Source organism: Cetorhinus maximus, chromosome 9, assembly GCF_964194155.1.
Source record: "Cetorhinus maximus chromosome 9, sCetMax3.hap1.1, whole genome shotgun sequence".
Lineage (NCBI taxonomy): Eukaryota > Metazoa > Chordata > Chondrichthyes > Lamniformes > Cetorhinidae > Cetorhinus > Cetorhinus maximus.
The window spans coordinates 27,889,181-27,912,755 of record NC_135887.1 but is presented as its reverse complement, the minus strand read 5'-3'; the positions used below and the strand labels follow the sequence as shown (position 1 = coordinate 27,912,755).

The window sequence follows — 23,575 nt, the reverse complement described above, 5'->3', positions numbered from 1 at the left end:
GGTGTCCTTGTGCACCAGTCAATGAAAGTAAACAGGCAGGTGCAGCAAGCAATTAGTAATGTAAATGGTATGTTGGCCTTCATTGCAAGAGGATTTGAGTTCAGATGTAGAGATGTCTTACTGCAGTTATATAGGGCCTTGGTGAGCCCACGCCTGGAGTATTGCATACAGTTTTGGTCCCTCTCCCTAAGAAAGGATATACTTGACGTAGAGGGAGTGTAACGAAGGTTCACTAAGCTAATTCCGGGGATGGCAGGACTGTCGCATGAGGAGAGATTGATTCGACTGGGCCTGTATTCACTAGAGTTTAGAAGAATGAGAAGGGATCTGATTGAAACGTATAAAATTCTAACAGGGCTGGACAGACTGGATGCAGGGAGGATGTTTCCCCTGGTTGGGGAGTCTAGAACCACGGACCATAGTCTCAGGATACAGGGCAGGCCATTTAGGACTGAGATGAGGAAAAATTTCTTCACTCAGTGGGTGGTCAACCTGTGGAATTCTCCACCACAGAAGGCTGTGGAAGCTGGGTCACTGAGTATATTCAAGAAAGAAACTGATAAATTTTTGGATACTGGGGGCATCAAGGGGTCTGAAGAGAAAGTGGGAATATAGCATTGAGATAGAGGATCAGCCATGATCATGTTGAATGGCAGAGCAGGCTCGAAGGGCTGAATGGCCCACTCCTGCTCCTAGCTTCTGTGTATTCTATGTATTCTAATTTTTAAAAAATGTTCTAAATGCTTTATATAGCGCTAGGAATTAACCCTTTGTCAGTTGAACCTAAAAGGCATAATTCAAATCAAACCAAACATCCGAGCAGGCTAAATTGGTAAAAGTCTCAAAATGTTACACAAATATTTCTGTGTTCCAGTGATGGTTACACTTTTTCCGAATTGAGTTAGTAATTTATGGGTTAAAATCTCACTCCAGGATTTATACTCTGAAATCAAAGCCAATACTCCAATGTAGTATGTAGTGCATGTTGGAGATGTCATCTTTCAGATGAGATGTTAAAGGCCTTGTCTGCCCTCTCAGGTGGACATAAAAGATCCCAATGCATTAGTTTGAAGAAGAGCAGGGGAGCTATCCCTGGTATTCTGGTAAATACTTATTCCTCAATCGTTAACACAAAAAGAGGAGTGTGAGAGGGGGACCCTGGGACAGGCAGTCAGCCGTACCTGGAGAAGAGTGTGAGACGAGGGCCCTGGGACAGGCAGTCAACAACACCTGGAGAAGAGTGTGAGACGAGGGCCCTGGGACAGGCAGTCAACAACACCTGGAGAAGAGTGTGAGACGAGGGCCCTGGGGCAGGCAGTCAGCAGCACTTAGAGGAGAGCAGGAGTTTACCTGTGAGGGAGCGGAGCGGCTGAATAAAGAGCGGAAGTTTACCTGTGAGGGAGCGGAGAGGCTGTATAAAGAGCGGGAGTTTACCTGTGAGGGAGCGGAGCGGCTGTTTAAAGAGCAGAGCGGAGTTTACCAGTGAGGAAGCCGGTTCTCACCCAAACACTCAGCGGTGCTGGAATTTGAAAGGGGTGATGTCTGGGCAAGGGAGAGAGCTGATTGGTAGGTAGTGGGTAAGTGTTTTTTTCCATGTTAAAGCGACATTACAGAAGGTCAGAGTCTCAGCATTTGTTTTTTTTAGGAAAAACGAAATAGTTTTCTACTTGACTTAAATTTAAGGAAATAATCTTTTAATAAAAAACAAGCAAAAAAGTACAACAAGGGAGCTCAGTCCCAAATGTTGTCCGGCCTGCAGCAGGTGGGAATTCTTAGACACGCGTTGCCGTCTGGATGACCCCATGTGCAGGAAGTGCCACCGGCTTGACCAGCTTGAGCAACGGGTTTCGGAGCTTGAGTGTCAGCTGGAGACACAGTGGTGCATCCGCGAGGCTGAGGGTTACGTGGATAGCACGTTTCTAAATGTGGTCACCCCACAGCTTAAGGAAGTGCAGTCAGAGAGGGAATGGGTGACCATCAGTCAGAAGAAGGGAGGCAGATAGTCAGGAAAGCCCCAGAGTGCATCTCACTCAAGAACCGTTTCTCTGTGTTGGAAAACAGTGAGGGTGAAGGTTCCTCTGGAGAGTGCAGCTAGAGCCAAGTTCACAGCACTGTGGGTGGCTCAGCTGCACAAGGGGGGAGGAGTAAGAGTGCAAGAGCAATAGTAGTAGGAGACTCAATAGTGAGGGGTGCAGACAGGTGCTTCTCCGGTCATAGACGTGACTCCAGGTTGGTGTGATGCTTCCCTGGTACCTGGGTCAAGGATGTCACAGAACGGCTGCAGGGCATTCTGAAGGGGGAGGGCAAACAGTCAGAGGTTGTGATTCACATTGGTACCAACGACATAGGTAGAAAGAGGGATGAGGTCCTGCAACAAGAATTTAGGGAGCTAGGTAGCAGATTAAAAAGCAGGAGCTCAAAGGTTGTAATCTCTAGATTATTCCCTGTACCACGTGCTGGTGAGTATAGGAATAGGAGGATAGAGAGGATGAGTGCGTGGCTGAAGAGATGGTGCAGGAGGAAGGGCTGTAGTTTCCTGGATTACTGGGTCTGGTTCTGGTGAAGGTGGGGCCTGTACAAGTCGGAGGGTCGCACCTGAACCGGAACGGGACCAACATCCTTGCGGGGAGGTTTGCTAGTGCTGTTGCGGTGGGGGTGAGGTTTAAACTAATTTGGCAGGGGGATGGGATACAGAGTGGAGGTACAGTAGGGGGTAATGCACAGCCAAATATAGAGGAGAAACTAAGTTAGTCTGGAAGGCAGAGTAAATATAGACCTGTTAAGGCACAAGGGAATAATGAAAGGCTGGATTGCATCTATTTTAATACAAGGAGTCTTACAAGTAAGGCAGATGAATTGAGGGATAAAAGTAAAATACTGCGGATGCTGGAAATCTGAAACAAAAACAAAAATAGCTGGAAAAACTCAGCAGTTCTGACAGCATCTGCAGAGAGGAATATAGTTCTGATGAAGAGTCATACGGACTCAAAACGTTAACTGTATTCCTCTCCGCAGATGCTGTCAGATCTGCTGAGTTTTTCCACATGAATTGAGGGCATTGATTAACACATGGGGATATGATATTGTTGCTATCACAGAGACATGGTTGAAGGAAGGGCAGGACTGGCAGCTCAATATTCCAGGGTATAGAATCTTCAGGTGTGACGGGGGGAGGGGGGTGTAAAAGAGGAGATGGCATTGCACTATTGATCAAGAAATCAATTACTGCAGTAAGGTGGGATTGTATCTTAGAAGATTCCTCGAATGAGGCTATATGGGTAGCACTTAAAAACAAAAAGGGGGCAATCATTTTGCTGGGCGTGTACTAAAGGCCTCCAAACAGTCAGGGGGAGATAGAGGAACAGATATGTAGGCAAATCTCAGAGAAGCATAAAAATAATAGGGTAATAATAGTAGGGGATTTCAAATTCCCCAATATTAACCGGGATAGTCTTAGTGAGAGAGGCTTAGAGGGGGCGGAATTCTTAAAGCGCACCCAGGAGAGTTTTTTGAGCCAGCACATAGAAAGTCCTACAAGAGAAGGGGCGGTACTGGACCTAATCTTAGGAAATGAAGCTGGACAAGTAGTAGAAATGTCAGTGTGGCGGCATTTCGGGGATAGTGGCCATAACTCTGTAAGATTTATGGTAGTTATGGAAAAGGACAAAGATGGACCAGAAATAAAGGTCCTGAATTGGGGGAAGGTCGATTTCAATATGATAAGGCAGGATCTGGCCAAAGTGGACTGGGAGCAGCTACTTACAGGAAAGTCTACATCAGACCAGTGGGAGTAATTCAAAAAGGAAATAGTGAGAGTTCAGGGCCAACATGTTCCCGTAAAGGTGAAGGGTAGGACCAACAAGTACTGGGAACCCTGGATGTCAAGGGATATAGAGGATTGGATAAGGCAATAAAAGGAGGCTTATGGCAGATACAGACTGCTGAAAACAGCAGAAGCCCTAGAGGAGTATAGAAAGTGTAGGGGGGCACTTTAAAAAGTAATTAGGAGAGCGAAGAAGGGGCATGAGAAAACACTAGCGGGCAAGATAAAGAAAAATCCCAAGGCATTTTATAAATATATTAAGGGCAAGAGGATAACCAGGGAAAGAGTAGGACCTTTTAGGGACCAAAGTGGCAATCTGTGCGTGGAGCCGGAAGACATAGGTGAGATTTTAAATGATTACTTTTCACCTATTTTCATTATGGAGAAGGACGATGTAGGTGTAGAAATCAGGGAGGGGGACTATGATATACTTGAACAAATTAGCATTGAAAGGGAGGAGGTATTAGCGGTATTACTAGGCTAGTGGATAAATCCCCAGGCCCAGATGAGATGTATCCCAGGCTGCTATGTGAGCAAGGGAGGAAATTGCAGGGGCTCTGACACTCATTTTCAAATCCTCTCTGGCCACAGGAGAGGTGCCAGAGGACTGGAGGATAGCAAATGTGGTACCATCATTCAAGAAGGGTAGTAGGGATAAACCAGGTAATTACAGGCCAGTGGGTCTAACATTTGTGGTAGGGAAACTATTGGAAAAATTTCTGAGGGACAGGATTAATCTCTATTTGGCGAGGCAGGGATTATTCAGGGCTAGTCAGGAGTACTGTGTGCAGTTCTGGTCGCCACACTATAGGAAGGATGTGATTGTACTGGAGAGGGTGCAGAGGAGATTCACCAGGATGTTGCTGGGCTGGAGCATTTCAGCTATAAATAGAGACTGGATAGGCTAGGGTTGTTTTCCTTAGAGCAGAGAAGGCTGAGGGGGGACCTGATAGAGGTACACAGAATTATGAGCAGATAGATAGGCTAGACAGGAAGAAACTTTTCCCCTTAGTGGAGGTGTCAATAACCTGCAGGCATAAATTTAAGGTAAGGGGCAGGAGGTTCAGAGGCCAATTGAGGAAAAATTTTTTCACCCAGAGGGTGGTTGGAATCTGGAACACAGAGTGTTCCTGAGGGAGTGGTAGAGGTAGGAACCCTCACAACATTTAAGAATTATTTAGATGAACACTTGAAATGCCATAGCATACAGGGCTACGGGCCAAGTGCTGGAAAATGGGTTTAGAATAGGTAGGTGCTTGATGGCTGGCAAGGACATGATGGGTCGAAGGGCCTGTTTCTGTTCTGTATAACTCTATGACTCTAAAAACAAATTATCTGGTCATTATCACATTGCTGTTTGTGGGAGCTTGCTGTGTGAAGAGTGCCTGTTGCATTTCCTACATGACAACGGTGACTACACTTCAAAATAGTGCTTCAATAGGCTGTAAATTACTTTGAGAGATCCTGAGGCTGGGTAAAGCATTGCACAAGTAAATGCAGCACAGTTTATTGGCATTGACCCGTGGTACTGATTCCTTGACTATTCCCACAGACAATGGAGGTTTTGTTTCTTGGGCATCCATTAACCCGTCGCTCGTCAGGCTGGATCCATAATCCTCAATCGCTCACAGAGGAAGGCAAGCTCCGAGACTATACTACCATCATCTCTCGCAGATGGAAGGATGCCAACCTGCCCAACGGATGGAGGTTTTTACAGCACAGGAAACAGTACTGGACAAACAAATCTTTGACAATTACTGAGTCAACACCAAGAACCTGACATTAAGAAACTTACCCCAACAGCTATACGTGTCACATTCACCATTTTACTCGAGTTGACAACATCTGTTAGGTTTCTCTCATCCCTGAATATTTCTCCATCTGTCACCACAATGATAAACCGTTTGGCATTTTTGCTGGAGCCTTGTGTTTCATTGAAAATGTTGTCACTGTGAATGTACAAAAAAACATTAAAGCAGCAGCTCACAGGCACATTCCATGGCCTGAAGTCTTCACTTTTTGTGTGATTTAATTTTGTAATATGGTGGCATTAATGTTTTGAGAAATAAAGAAAAAAGTTGAGTAGATTGTCCAAGTCACTGAAGAGGATGAGGTAGCTCATATGCAAACTTGCATCAGAAAAGCACACACACTGGGGGAGCTGTTACATAGGGCTGCATTTTTGCAGAGTCAGTGAGACTCCATGAACCTTTAAAATGGCAAATTCCAGAATTCCCAGACCCATTCCCAGCACCCCCAATTTTCACCAGCACAGAATAAAGGCATGGACATAGAAATGCCATTGCTTGGCATGGAGGGCATGAGGGGTCATGGGGGGGGCGGTAGAGGAGCATGGGTTGGCTTGAAGGGTATGTGGGGTCTTGGGGGTGGGTAGAGAGGCATGGGTGGGGCATGGGGAGTGTATGGGGGTGTGAAGGGTGAGGGTTGGAGGGCCGAATACTAAATAAAGTCCTTTAAAGCAGCCTTTAACCAGCCCACCTCAGGACTTAAAAATAAAAACAAAAAACTGTGGATGCTGGAAATCCAAAACAAAAACAGAATTACCTGGAAAAACTCAGCAGGTCTGGCAGCATCGGCGGAGAAGAAAAGAGTTGACGTTTCGAGTCCTCATGACCTTTCAACAGAACTGAGTAATATTAGGAGAGGGGTGAAATATAAGCTGGTTTAAGGTGTGGGGGTGGGGGGAGAGAAGTTGGGGGGGGTGGTTGTAGGGACAAGCAAGCAGTGATAGGAGCACATAATCAAAAGATGTCACAGACAAAGGAACAAAGAGGTGTTGAAGGTGGTGATATTATCTAAATTAATGTGCTAATTAAGAATGGATGGCAGGACACTCAAGGTACAGCTCTAGTGGGGGTGGGGTGGAAAGACTGACAAGGTATTACAGGTATAGATATAAAAATAATGGAAAGAGGTGGGAAAAGAAAAATCTATATAAATTATTGGAAAAAACAAAAGGGAGGGGGAAGAAACGGAAAGGGGGTGGGGATGGAGGAGGGAGTTCAAGATCTAAAGTTGTTGAATTCAATATTCAGTCCGGAAGGCTGTAAAGTGCCTAGTCGGAAGATGAGGTGCTGTTCCTCCAGTTTGCGTTGGGCTTCACTGGAACAATGCAGCAAGCCAAGGACAGACCTATGGGCAAGAGAGCAGGGTGGAGTGTTAAAATGGCAAGCGACAGGGAGGTTTGGGTCTTTCTTGCGGACAGACCGCAGGTGTTCTGCAAAACGGTCGCCCAGTTTGCGTTTGGTCTCTCCAATGTAGAGGAGACCGCATTGGGAGCAACGAATGCAGTAGACTAAGTTAGGGGAAATGCAAGTGAAATGCTGCTTCACTTGAAAGGAGTGTTTGGACCCTTGGACGGTGAGGAGAGAGGAAGTGAAGGGACAGGTGTTGCATCTTCTGCGTGGGCATGGGGAGGTGCCATAGGTGGGGGTTGAGGAGTAGGGGGTGATGGAGGAGTGGACCAGGGTGTCCCGGAGGGAACGATCCCTACAGAATGCCGTCGGGGGGGGTGAAGGGAAGATGTGTTTGGTGGTGGCATCATGCTGGAGTTGGCGGAAATGGCGGAGGATGATCCTTTGAATGCGGAGGCTGGTGGGGTGATAAGTGAGGACAAGGGGGACCCTATCATGTTTCTGGGAGGGAGGAGAAGGCGTGAGGGCGGATGCGCGGGAGATGGGCCGGACACGGTTGAGGGCCCTGTCAACCACCGTGGGTGGAAAACCTCAGTTAAGGAAGAAGGAGGACATGTCAGAGGAACTGTTTTTGAACATAGCATCATCAGAACAGATGCGACGGAGGCGAAGGAACTGAGAGAATAGGATGGAGTCCTTACAGGAAGCGGGGTGTGAGGAGCTGTACTCGAGGTAGCTGTGGGAATCGGTAGGCTTGTAATGAATATTGGTGGACAGTCTATCATCAGAAATTGAGACAGAGAGGTCAAGGAAGGGAAGGGAAGTGTCAGAGATGGACCATGTGAAAATGATGGAGGGGTGGAGATTGGAAGCAAAATTAATAAAATTTTTCCAGGTCCCGACGAGAGCATGAAGCAGCACCGAAGTAATCATCGATGTACCGGAGAAAGAGTTGTGGGAGGGGGCCGGAGTAGGACTGGAACAAGGAATGTTCCACATACCCCATAAAGAGACAGGCATAGCTGGGGCCCATGCGGGTACCCATAGCCACACCTTTTATTTGGAGGAAGTAAGAGGAGTTAAAGGAGAAATTGTTCAGTGTGAGACTTGGCAGCCACTGTGGCTGCCTCTGAATTGTTTCAGGGGACGTAAGACCTGACTCCAATTAACATCCCTCCCACCCCCCACCCTGAATGAAAATCCCGCCTTTGCAGGCACTTTCCCCTGAGGCAAGTGCGCCAAGCCGGGAAATTTCCCAACTCCTGCTATCCATCTTGAAGGTGAAAATCCAGTCCATTGTTGTTTTTTTTATAGAGCTCAAAACAGTGAGAAGGAGATCAAGGAGCCCATCAGAAAAGACATACTAAAATGATTATCATTGCTGAAAATTGGTAAGTCATCTGATCCGGTTGGAATGAATCCTAGTTTTCTGAAAGTAGCAAAGGTAGAACTAGCAGAGGAATTGGTTGCAATCTTTCAATCCTGATTGGATACAGGAGCAGTGCTAGAGGACTGCAGGATTATACCACTGTTCAAGAAAGGGAAGAAGGATATACCAGGAAACTACAAACCAGCCAGCCGAGCATCAGTGGTGGGGAATTTATTGGAAACCATTAGCGGGATCAAAATTGAGTTTAATTTCGGAGAGACATGGGGCAGAATTTTGCCGTTGATGGGTGGGCGGGCCCCATTGGCTCGTTGGCGGGTGGACAGCCGACCCCCACCACTGAAACAGGGCCCGCCGCCATTTTGAGTGGGCGGGCCAATTAAGGCCCGCCCAGTGGCCTGCCTGACAGGAGGCGCTATGCGCTTCCTGTGCGGGAGGGGTGGGGGGGTGCGGGGGGGAGGGGGGAGGGATTCCCCATCTGTCAAAGTGCTGTCTCAGGGAGATTACTGACAGGTAAAAAAACACCAAAAATAGAAAAATATTAAAATTATTAACATGTCCCCCTCATGTGACAATGTCACACAAGATGGGACATGTTAATAAGAAACACATTAACTTTATGAAACTTTTTAAAAACGGACATGAAACCTCATCCTGCCAGTGGATGAGGTTTCATGTATTATCAGCAGCCCGCTGGGGCTCCTGGCCTGGCCACCAGCCTTAAGGTTGGACGGGCAGGGCATTTAACAAGCTTAATTATCCTGTCAATGGCCTCAATTGGCCATTGACAGGTCGGCGGGCGGACAGCTGTTTTCGCTGTCCGCCTGCTTTCCTGAAAATTTAAAGGGACCGGGATGACATCGGGTGTTCCTCCCGACGTCATCCCCCCGTCATTTTTCCGTCGGCAAGCGGGCCCCGCCCCCAAATCGCCAACGGGAAAATCCTGGCCATGGGATAATTATGGAGACTCAGCATGGATTTGTTAAAGGGAAATCGTGTCTGAATAACTTGATTTAATTCTTTGATAAGTTAACAGGGGAATGTGATCATCGTAGTGCCGGAAATGTATACATGGATTTTGAGAAGACTCCATGAGCGGTAGCAGGTTGGAAAGTCAGCGTGATTTCCGCTGGGTGGCAGGGCGGCCTGTTGCGCCAGATCATCCACTTTCCAGCTCATTATTTATGCATCAACCAGCAACTTGTCGAATCTCATGGCAGGATGGGCTGGGGTTCATCTGACCCGCCGTTACCTCATGGGGTTGCAGGTCCGGACACCAAATTTAAGTGGGACCCACACACATATTCACTCACAGTGGCCCAGAGCTTGTCGCAAGTCCTCTGCCCTCTAAGTTCAGCAACAAGTGTCTGAAGAGACTCCTCCAGGCAGACCAGGACCGGTGGGAGGTCCTCTACCCCAGAGATGGCAGCAAGAGGTCCACCAACCTCACCACGCCGGATTGGTAGGAGGTCACCAGGGAGGGTCAGCGCCTGTGGGCCTCAGAAGAGGACCGCCCTGCAGCGCAGGAAGAGGATGAATGATCTCATACCCTCCACCAGGGTAAGTCAACCTTCTCCTCACTCCCAACTCACTCTCTCATAAGGCCATCAGGCATTTGTAGGGTTGCAATCCACAGGGATCTGTCATATACTACCAGCAGAAGGGATATCACCACTGATTCTCTCACATACTCTTTAACATCATCATCTCCTGTGACATCCTGCACAAGTAATGCCTTCAGCACTTACTGGGGACCACTCAGCACATACCGCAGACATGCATGCTTATGAGCTGCTCTGGTTTCAGTATTGCTCACAGTCTATCCATCTGTCTTTACGCAGGACAAGATAACCCACAACGAGCGGGAGAGATCCCAGACCAGAGGGGGAATGCTGGCATTGAGGCCGCTCACCCACTTCCAGAAGCAGGTGGCAGAGCTGGCTGGCGAGGACAGGTACCATCCCTGTGCCAAAGGTGAGATCAGCGTCTCCCAACAAGCCAGTGAGGGTGCATGCAGCAGCTGTCACCCATCCGCAGACACTGAGTGCTCTTTAATGTAGGTTACTGTCTAGCCAACGACTAATTATCTCTTCTCTCTATTACAGTCACCAGGAAGAAAAGGCACTGGGGCACTGCCAGCCAGCCTATCAGACCAAGACATCAGAGCACCTTTTATTTTATTCATTCATGGGATGTGGGCTTTGCTGGCCAGGCCAGCATTTATTGCCCATCCCCTAATTGCCCTTGAGAAGGTGGTGGTGAGCTGCCTTCTTGAACCGCTACAGTCCATGTGCTGTAGGTACACCCACAGTGCTGTTAGGGAGGGAGTTCTAGGACTTTGACCTCTGATGAGGGGGCTAAGGAAGCATCTGAGGAAGACCCGTCACTGAGTTCACCTGCACCTTCCACCTGCGCAGAGACACACACCTCGCTGGGACCTAGTTCTAGAGCAGGCTCAGGGTCACTGAGCACAGAAGCGGCTCCACAGCAGGCAGAGGCAGTGACAGCCAAGGTCACCGACACTCGGAGGACTGCTGGAGGCCAGGCCCCCGCTAAGCCTGAGTCCGATGACGAGCCTCTGGAATCGATCCTCAGAGAAATGTTGGAGCTCCAAAGACAGGCAGGGGAACAGCATGTAGGGTTGTCAGAGGCTGTCACCAGATTGGAACGGAGGATGGAGTCTATCCACGTTCTGTCTGATGTCGCGGCTCCGACATGCGAACGCATTGAGGTCACCATTGGAAGGGTGGTGTCCACCATGGAGACCTAGGTCCAGCAGTTTATGTCGGATATGCGCTTGGGCCTGCTGTAGCCATGAGTGGGATCCATCAGTAGATAGGCAAGAGGGGAAGTGGCACTTCGACCTCCCTCCAGGTGCCCCTTCTCCTCAAGGAGTCAGAGAGGGGCCCTCAGGCACCCACAGTGGGGGAGCAGTGTCAGCCAGACACACCAGGGCTTCCACAAGACATTCCAAGGGGGTCTAGCTTTTATGTCCACGTAAAGCCCTAACGGATTGTCACAAGAATGCACACCATGGGCAGAATTGTCTGGGTGACGTGCAGGTGGGGGGCCCCGCATATCAGCGCTTAAAATGGCTCGCGGTGACGTCGGGCGAGCGTCCCAACATCACCGTGCGCCATCGCGATATTTAGTTGGGCAGGCGCGTGATGAAGTGCAACACGTGCCCACCATTAATTAAAGGGCTTGTTAAAGCCCTTAACTCGGCAATCGACGCCGATTTTGAGGCACCCGTACGATCTTTAACTCGTCGCACGGGCGCAACAGGCAGGTGGGCAAGTGACTTTTTAACAAAACTCATCCATGTGCGGGTTATGTGGGCACAGTGGGGTTGTCAATGTTTTATGTGAAGTATTTACTGCAGCAAGTATTTTAAACTTGCCTGTGTGATCTGTAGCAGTTCAGAATGAATTCCAGCAGCTTTCTCTGTACTTTGAAGCTTCAGCTCAGCACTCTGCAGTCAGGAATGTTTATCGGGCCTGCAGCTTTCCGGAGGCCTCCATTTAGCCTGGGTATGGGTTTTGACATCTCCACTGGAGGCAGCTCCTCTGAGGAGAAAAGGCGGGCTAGAATAAGGAGGGGGCCAGGATTGGACAATCAGCCGCCAAGGGAGCCACCTTTGGGAGGACAGGCACAGGCACAAGGGGCGCAGGGCCAAGAGGTAGTCCAAGGTGGAAGGGGCTGCAGAAGACACCACTATCCTGCTGCTAGGGTATACAGGCAGCAAAGCAGCTACCTCAATATGACTGAGGTGCAGTGCCAAAGGAGGCTCCGTCTCTCAAGGGAAACAGTCAACTTCATCTGTCAGATGATTGGCCCTGAGATCTCTCCTAACTGTGTGGGCGGACACCCCACGCCAGCAGCTCTGGAAGTCACAGTTGCCCTCAACTTCTATGCATCTGGCTCCTTCCAGGGCTCGGTGGGTGATCTCTGCGGTGTCTCCCAATCAGCTGTCCACACTTGTGACAAGCAAGTTACAGACGCTCTGTTCAGACGTGCATTGATCTTCATCCACTTCCGCTGTGACCAGACAAGCCAGACAGAGCGAGCCAGAGGCTTGGAGGCCATTGCTGGCTTCCCCCGCGTCCAGGGTGCTATAGACTGCACACATGTGGCCATCAAGGTTCCAGTAGGTGAGCCTGTTGCCTTTGTCAACAGGAAGGGATTCCACTCCACGAATGTTCAGATAATGTGTGATCACAGGATGCAGATTCTGCAAATTTGTGCAAGGTACCCAGGCAGCTCCCACAACACCTACATCCTCAGACAATCCCAGGTGCCGGGGCTCTTCAGTGCTCCGGCTTGGCTGGATGGTTGGCTGGTGGGTGATAAAGGCTATCCCCTCAGAAGATGGCTCATGATGCCTCTCCGCTATCCTAGAACATAAGCTGAGGAGCGCTACAATAGGAGCCACGCCTCCACAAGGGTTGTGGTGGAGAGAGCCTTTGGTCTTCTCAAGATGTGCTTCCGATGCCTGGACCGCTCAGGGGGCACACTCCAGTACCCCCCAGATCGTGTCTCTGTGATAGTGGTAGCATGCTGCGCTCTGCACAATCTTGCGCTGGAAAGGGGGGGATGCAGTGGACGTTGAAGACCTTGGCGCAGTGGATGTGGCTGCACACAATGACTCCAGCAGTGGTTCAGAGGATGAGGAAGCACAGGGCATTGCTGAGGGGCTGCACACCGACCCGCAACTACACCAAGGAGGCAGGGACATCCGGGAGACTTTAATCCAACGAACCTTCAGCTAGCTCCACACAAATGGATCTGCAGGACCAGCATTGCCTGGCGCATCCATACGCGGCACTGAGGTGCAACATCTTCCACTTCATCAGCTGCAACTAAGGGCTTAGTACATAAACCTCAATGTCCACTCAAACACTCATGATATGTCTGTGAAACATACAAATGCAGTACAAAGGAGACACCCTCAACCATGGTCACAAATGTGGACTTTATTCCCATCCATCAGATGGTGCCACCAAAAACAAAACAAAACGTTGCTCCGACGTTGACAAATATAAATTCCCTAATCTCGGGCCAACAGGAAATCACCAGTGACAAACCCGTGGAGTGCCTGACGTGCCTTATGCTTACACTTGCAGGTGCCTCGTCTTGGTGCCGCCCCATCGGTCGGAGTGGCTTGTGAGACAGCCTGCTGACTCTGCTGTCCTGTTGGCCTCGATGACCTTGGCGGACGTCCTCTGGCCCATGGAGCCTGTGCTGGCCCTGCCTGGGAGGGAGCGGCCAGTTCCAGAGCTGGCACCTCCCCAGTTGTTGCAGCCTCAATGGATGCAACGGTCACTGGCAGAGGGGCGGAGGAGCTGCTACCCTCATCCAGAGCGCCCTGAGAGGAGCTCGCAGCGACAACAGACAGCTGCTGCGCCGACGTGATGTCACTTTGGACCTCCCTGCTCACCACAGATGGATGGGCACCGAGCTGGGACACTTGGTGCCCAGAACATCTCCCACATTGCGAATGACCACCTGTGGCCATTAGCGCTGTGAGGGCTTGCAGGTCAGAGCGTAACCCAGTCAGAAGCTGATCAATCCGTTGGAAGCCCCTCTCCATGAGAGTCGCCAATCTCTCCATGGAGGAAGCCTGATGCTCTGACATGGGGTTCATGCCATCACTGACACTCTGCCTGGATTCCTCCACCACAGAGACCAAGTGAAGCACACACTCATGCAACCCTGCCAGATGCTCCCGCGCATCCTGCCGCTTGTCCTGCAGCTGCTGCATGGCTGACATCTCCAGAGGCACATCATCACTGCCTGACTCAGCATGTGCCTGGTCCCCTGCAGTCCTCCGACTGCTGGCGCCATTGGCACTCTCTGTCCATACTATCTCCTCCAGCGATTGTGAAGTGCCCTCTCCACTGTGACCCGGGACGCTAGCTGACATAACATTCCACACCGATGTGGTCGTTGCTGTGCTAGTGCCTGGCTCGTTGAAATGATGTGACGCTCATGCCAATTGACGCCCCTCAGGTGTGGAAGGGGGACTCTGGCCATCCTCCTGGCGGCCATGCGGTGATGATGCTGAAATTAACAACAAGGATAGTGCATCAGTTAGCGTTCAGTCAGTAACACAATTCACCCCTTTTTCCCCAGGCTCATAATGCGCTCTACCTTCAAGAACCTAAGGAGATGAACATTGGTGGGGTGGCGAATAGTCAAGAGGAGGCCCAAACATTACACGTGCATACAGACAGGCTGGTCAGATGGCCTAAGGAATGCCACATGGAATGTTATGTGGATAAGTGTGAGGTTAAGCACTTGGGCAAGACAAACATGGTATGGGAATACAGGAGAAATGATAGGACCGTGGAAAGTAAGGATGATTACAGGGACCTTGCTGGGCAGACCCGTTAAGGTAGCAGAACAGGAACATAAGGCGTTTAACAAGGTCGAAGCCAGACTTGCCTTTATTAGCCGAGGAATAGAATGTAGGAAAAGGGAGGTCATGTTGCAAGTGCAGAAAACGCTGTTGAGGCCACACCTACACTTCTGCGTTCAGTTGTGACCTGCGCTTCATGGGAGGGATGGCATTGGAGTGGGGAGAGTGCAGAGGGTCCTGACCAGGATGCATGCTGGCCTGGAGAGTTGGAGTTATTAGGAAACATTGCATACACTTGTGACATTTGCTGTGGAGCACAGGAGATTGACAGGTCACATTATTGACCTTCATACCATTATGAGGGGCATAGGCCAGGTGGACAGAAGGCAACATTTCCCCTTGGCGGAGCGATGACTAACGTGGGTGGCATTTATTTAAGTTGAGTGGCATGAGGTTGACAGGTGAGGTGCTGAGGACCTTCTGGACAGAGTAATGTGGGACGCACTGGCTGAAAGGGTGGTGGGGGTACAAACCCTCCTAAGATGCAATAAGTATTTGGATGTGCAGCAGCGATGCCATGGCATGTTAGGCCATGGGGATAGTGGTCAGAAATGGGATAAAGTGACTTTGGAAGGTGCTAGAGACGTGCATCCTCAAGGGACCGAGGAACCTTTGTGTATGACCCACACGTCTGACTGTATCAGTCTGTGAATGAGCAGTGTTGCTGCATTAACGATTGCAGCAACCATCAGTGCTTTGGATGGTGGGATGACGGTGGATGGGACTGTGGGCCTCAAATACCTGGCCGCTGCACCCCAGCCTCCCCGACACCTGCCGACCTGGCCGCTTGGCTCCTTTCCAGCTCCATGGCCTGTTCTTCGAATTGGGTCAGTATGTGGAGCATGGCCTGGCCACCACCAGTGCACAAACGCTCATGGGTGTTGTGCACAGTTTTCGCCTGCAGAACAGAGAACATCATTTATTGGGGCTGATCACTCATGTACTCTGCACACGCATGCCGCACCCCAACCACAGTGGCCCATCTGAGGCCTCCAGCGGTTCCTGTCCACACTACTGGTGATCAGTCACCAAAAGATAGTACGGCTGCTCCCAACCCCCTCCCCCAACGGCCACCTTGGACACATTCGGTGTCCATCACTTTCAATAACACACGGGTCTTAGCACCCATGGCAAGGAGGCGCAACTAGGTGTGGCGCCGAGGCCAGCAGATAGCCCTTGGCGACGACACCTTGAGGTTCCCCTTCCACCATCTCATCACAGTCAATAAGACGTGTTGGAGTACTGAGTATGTGCGTAGCTGCCTCTCCTGCAGGTTGCCCCCAGGCTACTCAAGTGCAACACATGCTGCAGGGAGAACCCATCTTCTCATCAACCACTTAGGCTGATGTAAGCATGGTCACTATCTGTTTGCCCACCCAGCGTGCGCCAAACGCCCAATGCAGTAACGACACTAAGACGTGGGGTGGGGGGGGGCCTCAAAGGCTAAGGCTTTGGGTTAAATGGCTAAGGCCAACATGGTACTCACCCTTCCAGAGCACAATAAATCATTGAAGCGCTTGCGGCACTGGGTCCATAGTCGCCGCACAGCATCCATGGTGCTGACCACCTCCGCCACCAACTGCCAGACCTGCTTCGTAACGTGGGAGGCCCTCCTCCTCCCATCCTGGGGAAACAGGACCTCTCGACGTGCTGCTGCCTCCTCAACAAGGGCATCAAGACAGGCATCAGAGAAGCAAGGGACACATTGGCCCCCCACTGGCCTGCCTGCAGCCTGCCCTCCTCCGCTGGCCTGCCCTCCTCCCCTGGCCTTCCCTCCACCAGAGCCTGCTGTGCAGACCCCCTGCACCTGGAGCTGGCCACGGTGATCAGCCTAAAGGAGGCTGCCTGGCCTTTCTTTATACAGACTGCCGGTTCCCCATTGGAGCCGGTGGTCTGTGAACGCCCACCGCAATTTTAAAAGTCCCGCTCTCCACTGGAATGTGAAATGCACTGGGCGGGCCTTAATTGGCCCGCCCGTGCAAAATGGCAGCGCGGGTTCGCGCCCGCCCGCGATTGGGTCAGCTCCACCCATCCAACGAATAGAAAATTCAGCCCCATGAGTTAAAGTGCTCAAATCCTTCAATGGGCGTTTAGGTTTTCCTAACATGTCTCAGCTGAGCCTTGTTCACCATGTCCTGAACTGGTAATTATTTGGGTGCCTCTTCAATCAGCCCAATGAATCAGAGGGTTGTGGGTTCACGTCCCACTCCCAGAAACCAAGAACTGTGATTGTACTCAAAAGAGTTGCAATCTGTGACTGTTGATAACTCGAAAGAGTTTCAATCAGCCCAAAACTGCAGTAGTCGAACCCTCCCACAAGCCCTCAGACCCCTCCCCTAGCAATTTTTTTTTTCCCAAGGTTATTTTTCAACTGCGCCATTCCATCGGCTATCAAGATGGTGCTGCTCCAATTCTATTTCATGACCAGCTTCCAACACCCCACTGTCATCATCCAAGTCCCTCCTATTGTTCTCCAAGCTCATCATGTGCAGGTTTCCCTCCATCCGATCATTCTCCTGCCTCCCCCTTTAGGCTCCTCCTGGAGCCTATCGTCATTGTAGTCAATATCCTTGTTCTCCCCCAAACTGTTTTCTGTCAAAGTCCCCATGCACCAAGTTAACTTTACCCTTCCCCAGCTTGAGGCCCTATGCACAGTGACCTGGGACCTGCCCTATGAGAGCATCAACTACCCCCCTCTTACAGGCAGTAGATGCCTCCTCTGACCATGACAGTGCCATCTGCAACGCAGTACCAAGCCACCAACCCCCAGGACCCAAATGTGTCAGGGACTGACCACGCCTTGCACACCATGCTGTTCACACCCGACACTGCACAGACAGACCCTCCCCCTTCCTGAGCCGGGACCAAGACATGCGTGCCAGGCTTAACCTTGTAGCATAGTCTACACTGCCCCAGGACTGCCTTTAATTTCTGGCCCCTACACTCTGCTGTCCACTGCCCCAGGACTGACACACACTTACCCCATACTTCCTTTAAACCACCACCCCACCCCACCCCCCACAAGTCATGTGTCTGTGTCCACCCCTTCCATCCCAGGCTCCAATCAACCCGCACCCCAGTCAAGCATCTGCCTTCCAGCCCCTTCCCACTGGTCTTGCCTGATCAGCCTTGGCATGGAGTCAGAGTAGCACAGTGAAAGGTAGCCAAACTTTGTGCACGCAAACCTCGCAGTTGCGAGTGAAATTAAGGTCACCAGGTGCACGCCAGTTATACCCAGTCATGAATCAGACTGGTCTAATGACCCACTGGCAGGGCAATTAGATTTGCAGTGTGAACCTGATTCCAGCGAGCAGGGTTTTTAATGGGCATTCATGAGATGCGAATGCAGTTCCCAACATGGAACAGCAGGAAGCCCAACCCACCATGAAAGTCTGGAGAGGAAAATGCGAACTTATTTTCTGCCAACAGAAAATGGCTTTTGCCATCTTTCCCAATTTTGCTCCCCCAACAGCCATGATTCCCATCGCTGGTGAGACCGGAAAGTCCCGCCCAAAGTGCCCTGGGATTAAGGGGAAAGTGGCAGTAATAATACAAAATTAGCTCAGTGACAGGAAGCAAAGGGTGCTTGGATGGATGTTTATCAGACTGGATGGGTTTCCCTAAGGGTCAGTTCTGTGTCCAGTACTTCTTTAAATGACCTAGTCTTGGTTAAAGGGAGCAGCATTATAAAGTTCTCAAATGATATGAAACTTGGTAGAGTAGAGCATAGTGATGAGGATAGTTGTAGACTCCAGAATGACAAGACGGTGAAATGGGCAGAAGCAAGGCAAATTGATTTCAATGTGGAAAAATGTGAAGTGAATCACTTTGCAAGGAGTAACATGGAAAGACAATATACCACATATGACACAATTTTGAAAAATGTAGATAAACAGAGACCAAGCCGCGTTTCCCGCTATCGGATGTTGGGAACCTCATTGTAATACATCTGCATATCATTATAAGGCCAGCCCGCTGGAATCATTCCCCCCTCCACAACTGGATCGTCCATCCACGTCAGCGGGAAAGCAGGGCAATGTGTTTCACAACAGCAAATAAAAGGTGTACACTTGGTGGGCTGCACTTTGCGGGGAACTCAGAGATGAGTACACAGCAATGATGTGCAGTGCTCGTCAGGGTCGCCTGTTGGACTTCAAGCTTGAGGTGGATTGGGGAGGGGGGTGCAATGGCTGCCTTGCGTTTGAAGTGACTTGTGGGGGTGGGCAAGGGCTGCCTTGCAATTGAGGCAACTTGTGGGGGGAGCAAGGGCTGCCTTGTGGTTGAGCTGACTTGGTTGGGGGGGGGCAAGGGCTGCCTTGTGGTTGAATATTGCACACAAGCATTCGGGGTGGGGGGTAGGGTGGGCAAGGGAAGCGGCCATGCATTAGAGACACCTTATATAAAATGACCATTCTTCTGCAACTGAGATAGTTCAAGAGCAGCCATTGATATGATTGGAGTCGGGCTTCTAGCTTATCTGCCCACTCAAGCAATGCAGAGGCATCAAAGTGCAACCAAGTGCTCCAGCGTTTTTCATCCCTTGGGCACAGACTCCAAAGTAATGTGCGTTTTAGTGGACTGCGGAACGCTTAGGCTACTGCTCACATTGTACAATCTCCTTACGAAAGCTGGCTATGGAGCAGTCACTGGTAGAGGTGCTCACAGCCCCTTGCAATATCAGCATCCCAGTTTGGACCAGTCTCCCCCATGGTTCAAGCTAACAGTGCAGCCTTGCAGTGTGGGTTAGGAGAATGCCTGTGCCTGAGCTGAGAGCACAGCATGCAGCCCAGTGGGTAAAGCTGCTGCCAATCAGTCAGGCGGAGTGGGGCGGAGGCGGGTGGGGTCTCGGGCAGCCATGCAGCACACTAAACTCTGGCCATGCAAGTGGTGGCCAGCACTCTCTGGGAAGTGTTAAGGGGCCTTCAGACTTAACCAGGACAGTTTCTTAGTACACCCATGCTAACCCACATGTCCCTCTCTTTCATCCTGCAGGAGAAGTACATCAGGAGCATTGAGCCTGGTGAATTAGTTGTATGCCTGATGGCCGACAAAGAATGAAGATGATGGAGGAGAGAGCGACTGAGGCTCCTGGCTGCGCAGGAGGAGCAGCACCCTTTGCAAGAAGGGGTGGCTGGGGCTCCTGCACACTGCCGAAGAGCTACAGCGAGTCGTCACTGGTCAGTGCCTAGTCACACCCAGGGTCTATAGATGCCACCTTTCATTCCTGCAGATGACTGAGAACCAGTGTCGCTGAAGACTGCACATATCTAAGGAACTGGTCAATCACATCTGCCACCTGCTGCAGGATTTGGCGCCACGGGGACATGGAGGGCATCCACTGCCAGTGGCTGTGAAAGTGACCATGGTGCTCAATTTCTATGCCAGTGGTCCTTTCAGGGCTCCACAGGTGACCTCTGTGTGATATCCAAAGCCTCCACCCACAAATGCATCCATGAGGTCACAGATGCCATCTTTGCGAAGGCACACAACTTTGTGCATTTCGCCCGGGACCAGGACAGCCAGGATGCAAGAGCAGTTGGATTTGCCCAGATCTCAGGTTTCCCACAGGTGCAGGGTGCCATTGACTGCATTCACATGGTGCAGCAGGGATGTTTTCTCAGGGACAAGGGCTACCCACAGAGGCAGTGGCTGTTGACGCCTGTGCGATGGCCTCAGACTGCAACAGAGCGATGGTATAATGAGGCTCGTGCTGTAACCCGCAACTTGGTGCAGCAGACCGTCGGGATGCTGAAAATGAAGTTCCAGTGACTAGACCAGTCTGGTGGCGTCCTACAATATAGTTCTCAGAAGATGTCATGCATCTTTGTTGTCTGCTGCGCCCTTTACAACCTGATGCTGCAACTGGGAGAGGAGCTGGTTGAGGAGGAGATGGAGGAGTTGGAGGTCTCCTCCACTGAGGAGGACGCCGACGGCGATGAGGTTGAGGAGGTCCTCGAAGGCAACGATGACAGCGATGAGGCCATCGCACTGGCCAGTCGAGGCAGGCGTGTGCAGGGGGCTCTCATAGCTGCTAGCTTTGTGGAGGATGATGATGACATGCAGAGAGGAGACCCCACAGATCCTCACATTGCATCTGTGAACGTTTAAATCCTGTCTGGCTTATGGCAGCGCACATACCCTCTGTGATGAGGCTCCTGTCATGGAGACACAGTGGAGGCTCTAATAGTCGTTCAACTACAGGAGGATGATGACAACATGCAGTGAGGACACTCCATAGATCTTCACATAGCCTCTGAGAATGTCTGACTCCTGTCTGGCTGAGGGCAGCTCGCTTGCGCTCTGTGATCAGGGTCATATCATTGAGATGCAGCCATGAAACTTTAGAAGCATCTGATCCTTTGTCCGCCTTCAACACCTGAGCCCTTCAGGAGCACAGCATCACTCATCACAGATACTGAAGAGATGGGAGCCAGACCCACCTTAAGGGGGCTGAGAGCACACAGAGAGAAAGACGGAACTCTGTGACACCTGCCCACTACATTCTGGCAGCAATGAGAAGCACCATCGGGGTGCAGGCATCAGTAATATCCAGGGACTATGAGGCCGGACCATCACTGTGGTCTGAAGGCTGCACAGAGCACAGGGAAGAGGCCCAGGACTGAGACACCTGCCTTTATCTTGTGCAGAAAGGTTTCACATCTGAATGACACAAACACTACTCATCAGAACAAGGAGCCATAGGCAGGGAGACATTCTTGGGAACTTATTGACATTAGTGAACATTATGTACAAGTGATTAACACCCGTGCCCAGGCTGTAGTTTACTTGGTTGGGTCAAAAGAGTTAATTCTTCTTAACTTTCCTAACCCTGCCACTAGGTCTTGATGCTCCTCGGACATCCACAGCGGTGGTGGAGGCAGCCTGCTGACTTCGACGTCCTGTCTGTGATGACTTTGGCAGGCGTCCTCTGGAGGGCCGAGACCTGGAGGGCCCCGGCCTGCTTTCAGGGTCCTGCTGTGTGGCAATGGCACCCTCCTCAGCCTGTGGAGCTGGAGCTGATGAGGTCACAGGAAGAGGGGATTCAGATGGGCCAGACACTCTCGGAGTCACCTGGATGAATGGCCCTGGAATGTGTACCTGCTGATCCTCTTCCCTATGCATGCCCGATGGTACCAGGCTGAGTCCTTGAGCAGCAGGCGTAGCTGGAGTGAGATCGAGCTGCCCAGCACCCCTCTCGCATACACACTGTTGGAGGCCAACTATGGCATCTGCGATGGAGGTGAGCCCGTGCAGCAGTGTAGGAGTGATGTCGTGGACCAAGACTCCATGACCGCCACCATTCTACCAGAGTTGACCTTGGTGCATTGGCATGCCGGCGCTATCACCTCAGCCTGAAGTCAGACGGACTCCTCCATCGTGCTTTGCAACCTGAGGGTTGCAGCGGACATCCCTTCCTGATGTTCCCGAGCTTGCCTTTGCAGCTCCAGCAACTGTGACATGACCAAGTCCAGAAGCTCATCAGCTGACTCGGACTCAGCAAATTTCTGGCCTCCAGTAGTCCTCCAACTGCCGGGGACCTGGATAGTCCCTGCCGCTGCCTGCTATGGATCAGACAGTGCGATGTGCTCACCAGATTGTAATCCTGAGGCTATTGTAAAGCTAGGTCCCACCAAGGTGTATGTCTCTGCACTGGTGGAGGGTGTGGGTGAGTGTCGTGATGGGACTTTAAGGAGGGTGCTTCCAGATTCCTCTTGAGAGATTTCTTCAGGGCTTGATTAGCGTCCCTGGGTCTGTCGGCTGGTTCCCAGATGTGCCTGCGGAAGCAAGAGGAGATAATTAGTGCATGGCAGTGGCCTGTGAAAGAGGACACATCACTCGTGGCATGGTTGTCTGATGGATGTTGCACTGCTGGGCACTCACCTGGTAGAGCACCGCCAACCTCACCGTCAGCAAAGGACCAGTCCAGAGCCTCGCCGGCCAGCTGGATGGCTCTGATTTCAAAGTCCATGAGGACCTTGATTTCAGACATTCCTCCGCCAGTTTGCGACATCTCCCTCTTGTTGTGTGCCAGCTTGTCCTGCATGAATAGAGATGGGGAAAGTGTAAGCAGGATGCCTGCCAGGCCAGATGATAAGTATGCCTGGCCTGATGGGTGTTGAGTAGTCCCATGGATGGGATGAGGAGAATGATGGTGAGTGTGAGAGAGTGAATGGTGATGTCCCTTGAACTGGCAGTGAGTGATGGCCCTGCGGATGTGTGACGGGTTTGTGAGTGTGAGAGTTGAGAGTGATGAGACGAGTGACTCACCCTGGCAGAATGGAAGAGATCATTCATCCTCTTGCAGCACTGGGTGGCTGTCCTCTTCTAAAGGGCGTTGGCCACTGCCTCCCAAGCCTGGTTGGTCACGCCACTACCCATCCTGCAGCCAGAGCGGGAGTAGAGGACATCCTGACAGAACTCCATGATGTCCAAAAGGCATTCCAGTGACTAAACCTGGTGGATGCAGCCTATTTGCCTTTCATAGACATCTTCCCTGCAGCAGTTGTGGGCTAGAAGCACTGAGAAGAACTACGTGCAGCTGGATTTAAATCTGGCGCCCAGCGTGATGAAGCCGCGAGGTGGTGGCGGGCAGGCAAATGAGAGCCCACCCACCATGGAAATGCCGAAGGGCCATGAGGACTCGAAACGTTAACTGATTTCTTCTCCACCGATGCTGCCAGACCTGCTGAGTTTTTCCAGGTGATTCTGTTTTTGTTATGGAAATGGCATGTTTGCTGGGAATGCATAATTAATGTGGGTGTGGGATGATACGGCGTGAAAAGCTGCCATCA

The 23,575-nt window shown here is 51.0% G+C and overlaps 1 protein-coding gene across 1 annotated transcript in view; it reads right to left on the bottom strand.

Moving 5' to 3' along the window:
• The window catches only part of LOC144684520 (integrin alpha-E-like), a 324,928-nt gene that overhangs the window by 148,787 nt on the left and 152,566 nt on the right, over window positions 1–23,575 (bottom strand). Inside the window, exon 16 of the mRNA XM_078548383.1 lies at window positions 5,619–5,772. Coding sequence (XP_078404509.1) covers window positions 5,619–5,772 — 154 coding nt within the window. The remainder of the gene's footprint in view (window positions 1–5,618; window positions 5,773–23,575) is intronic.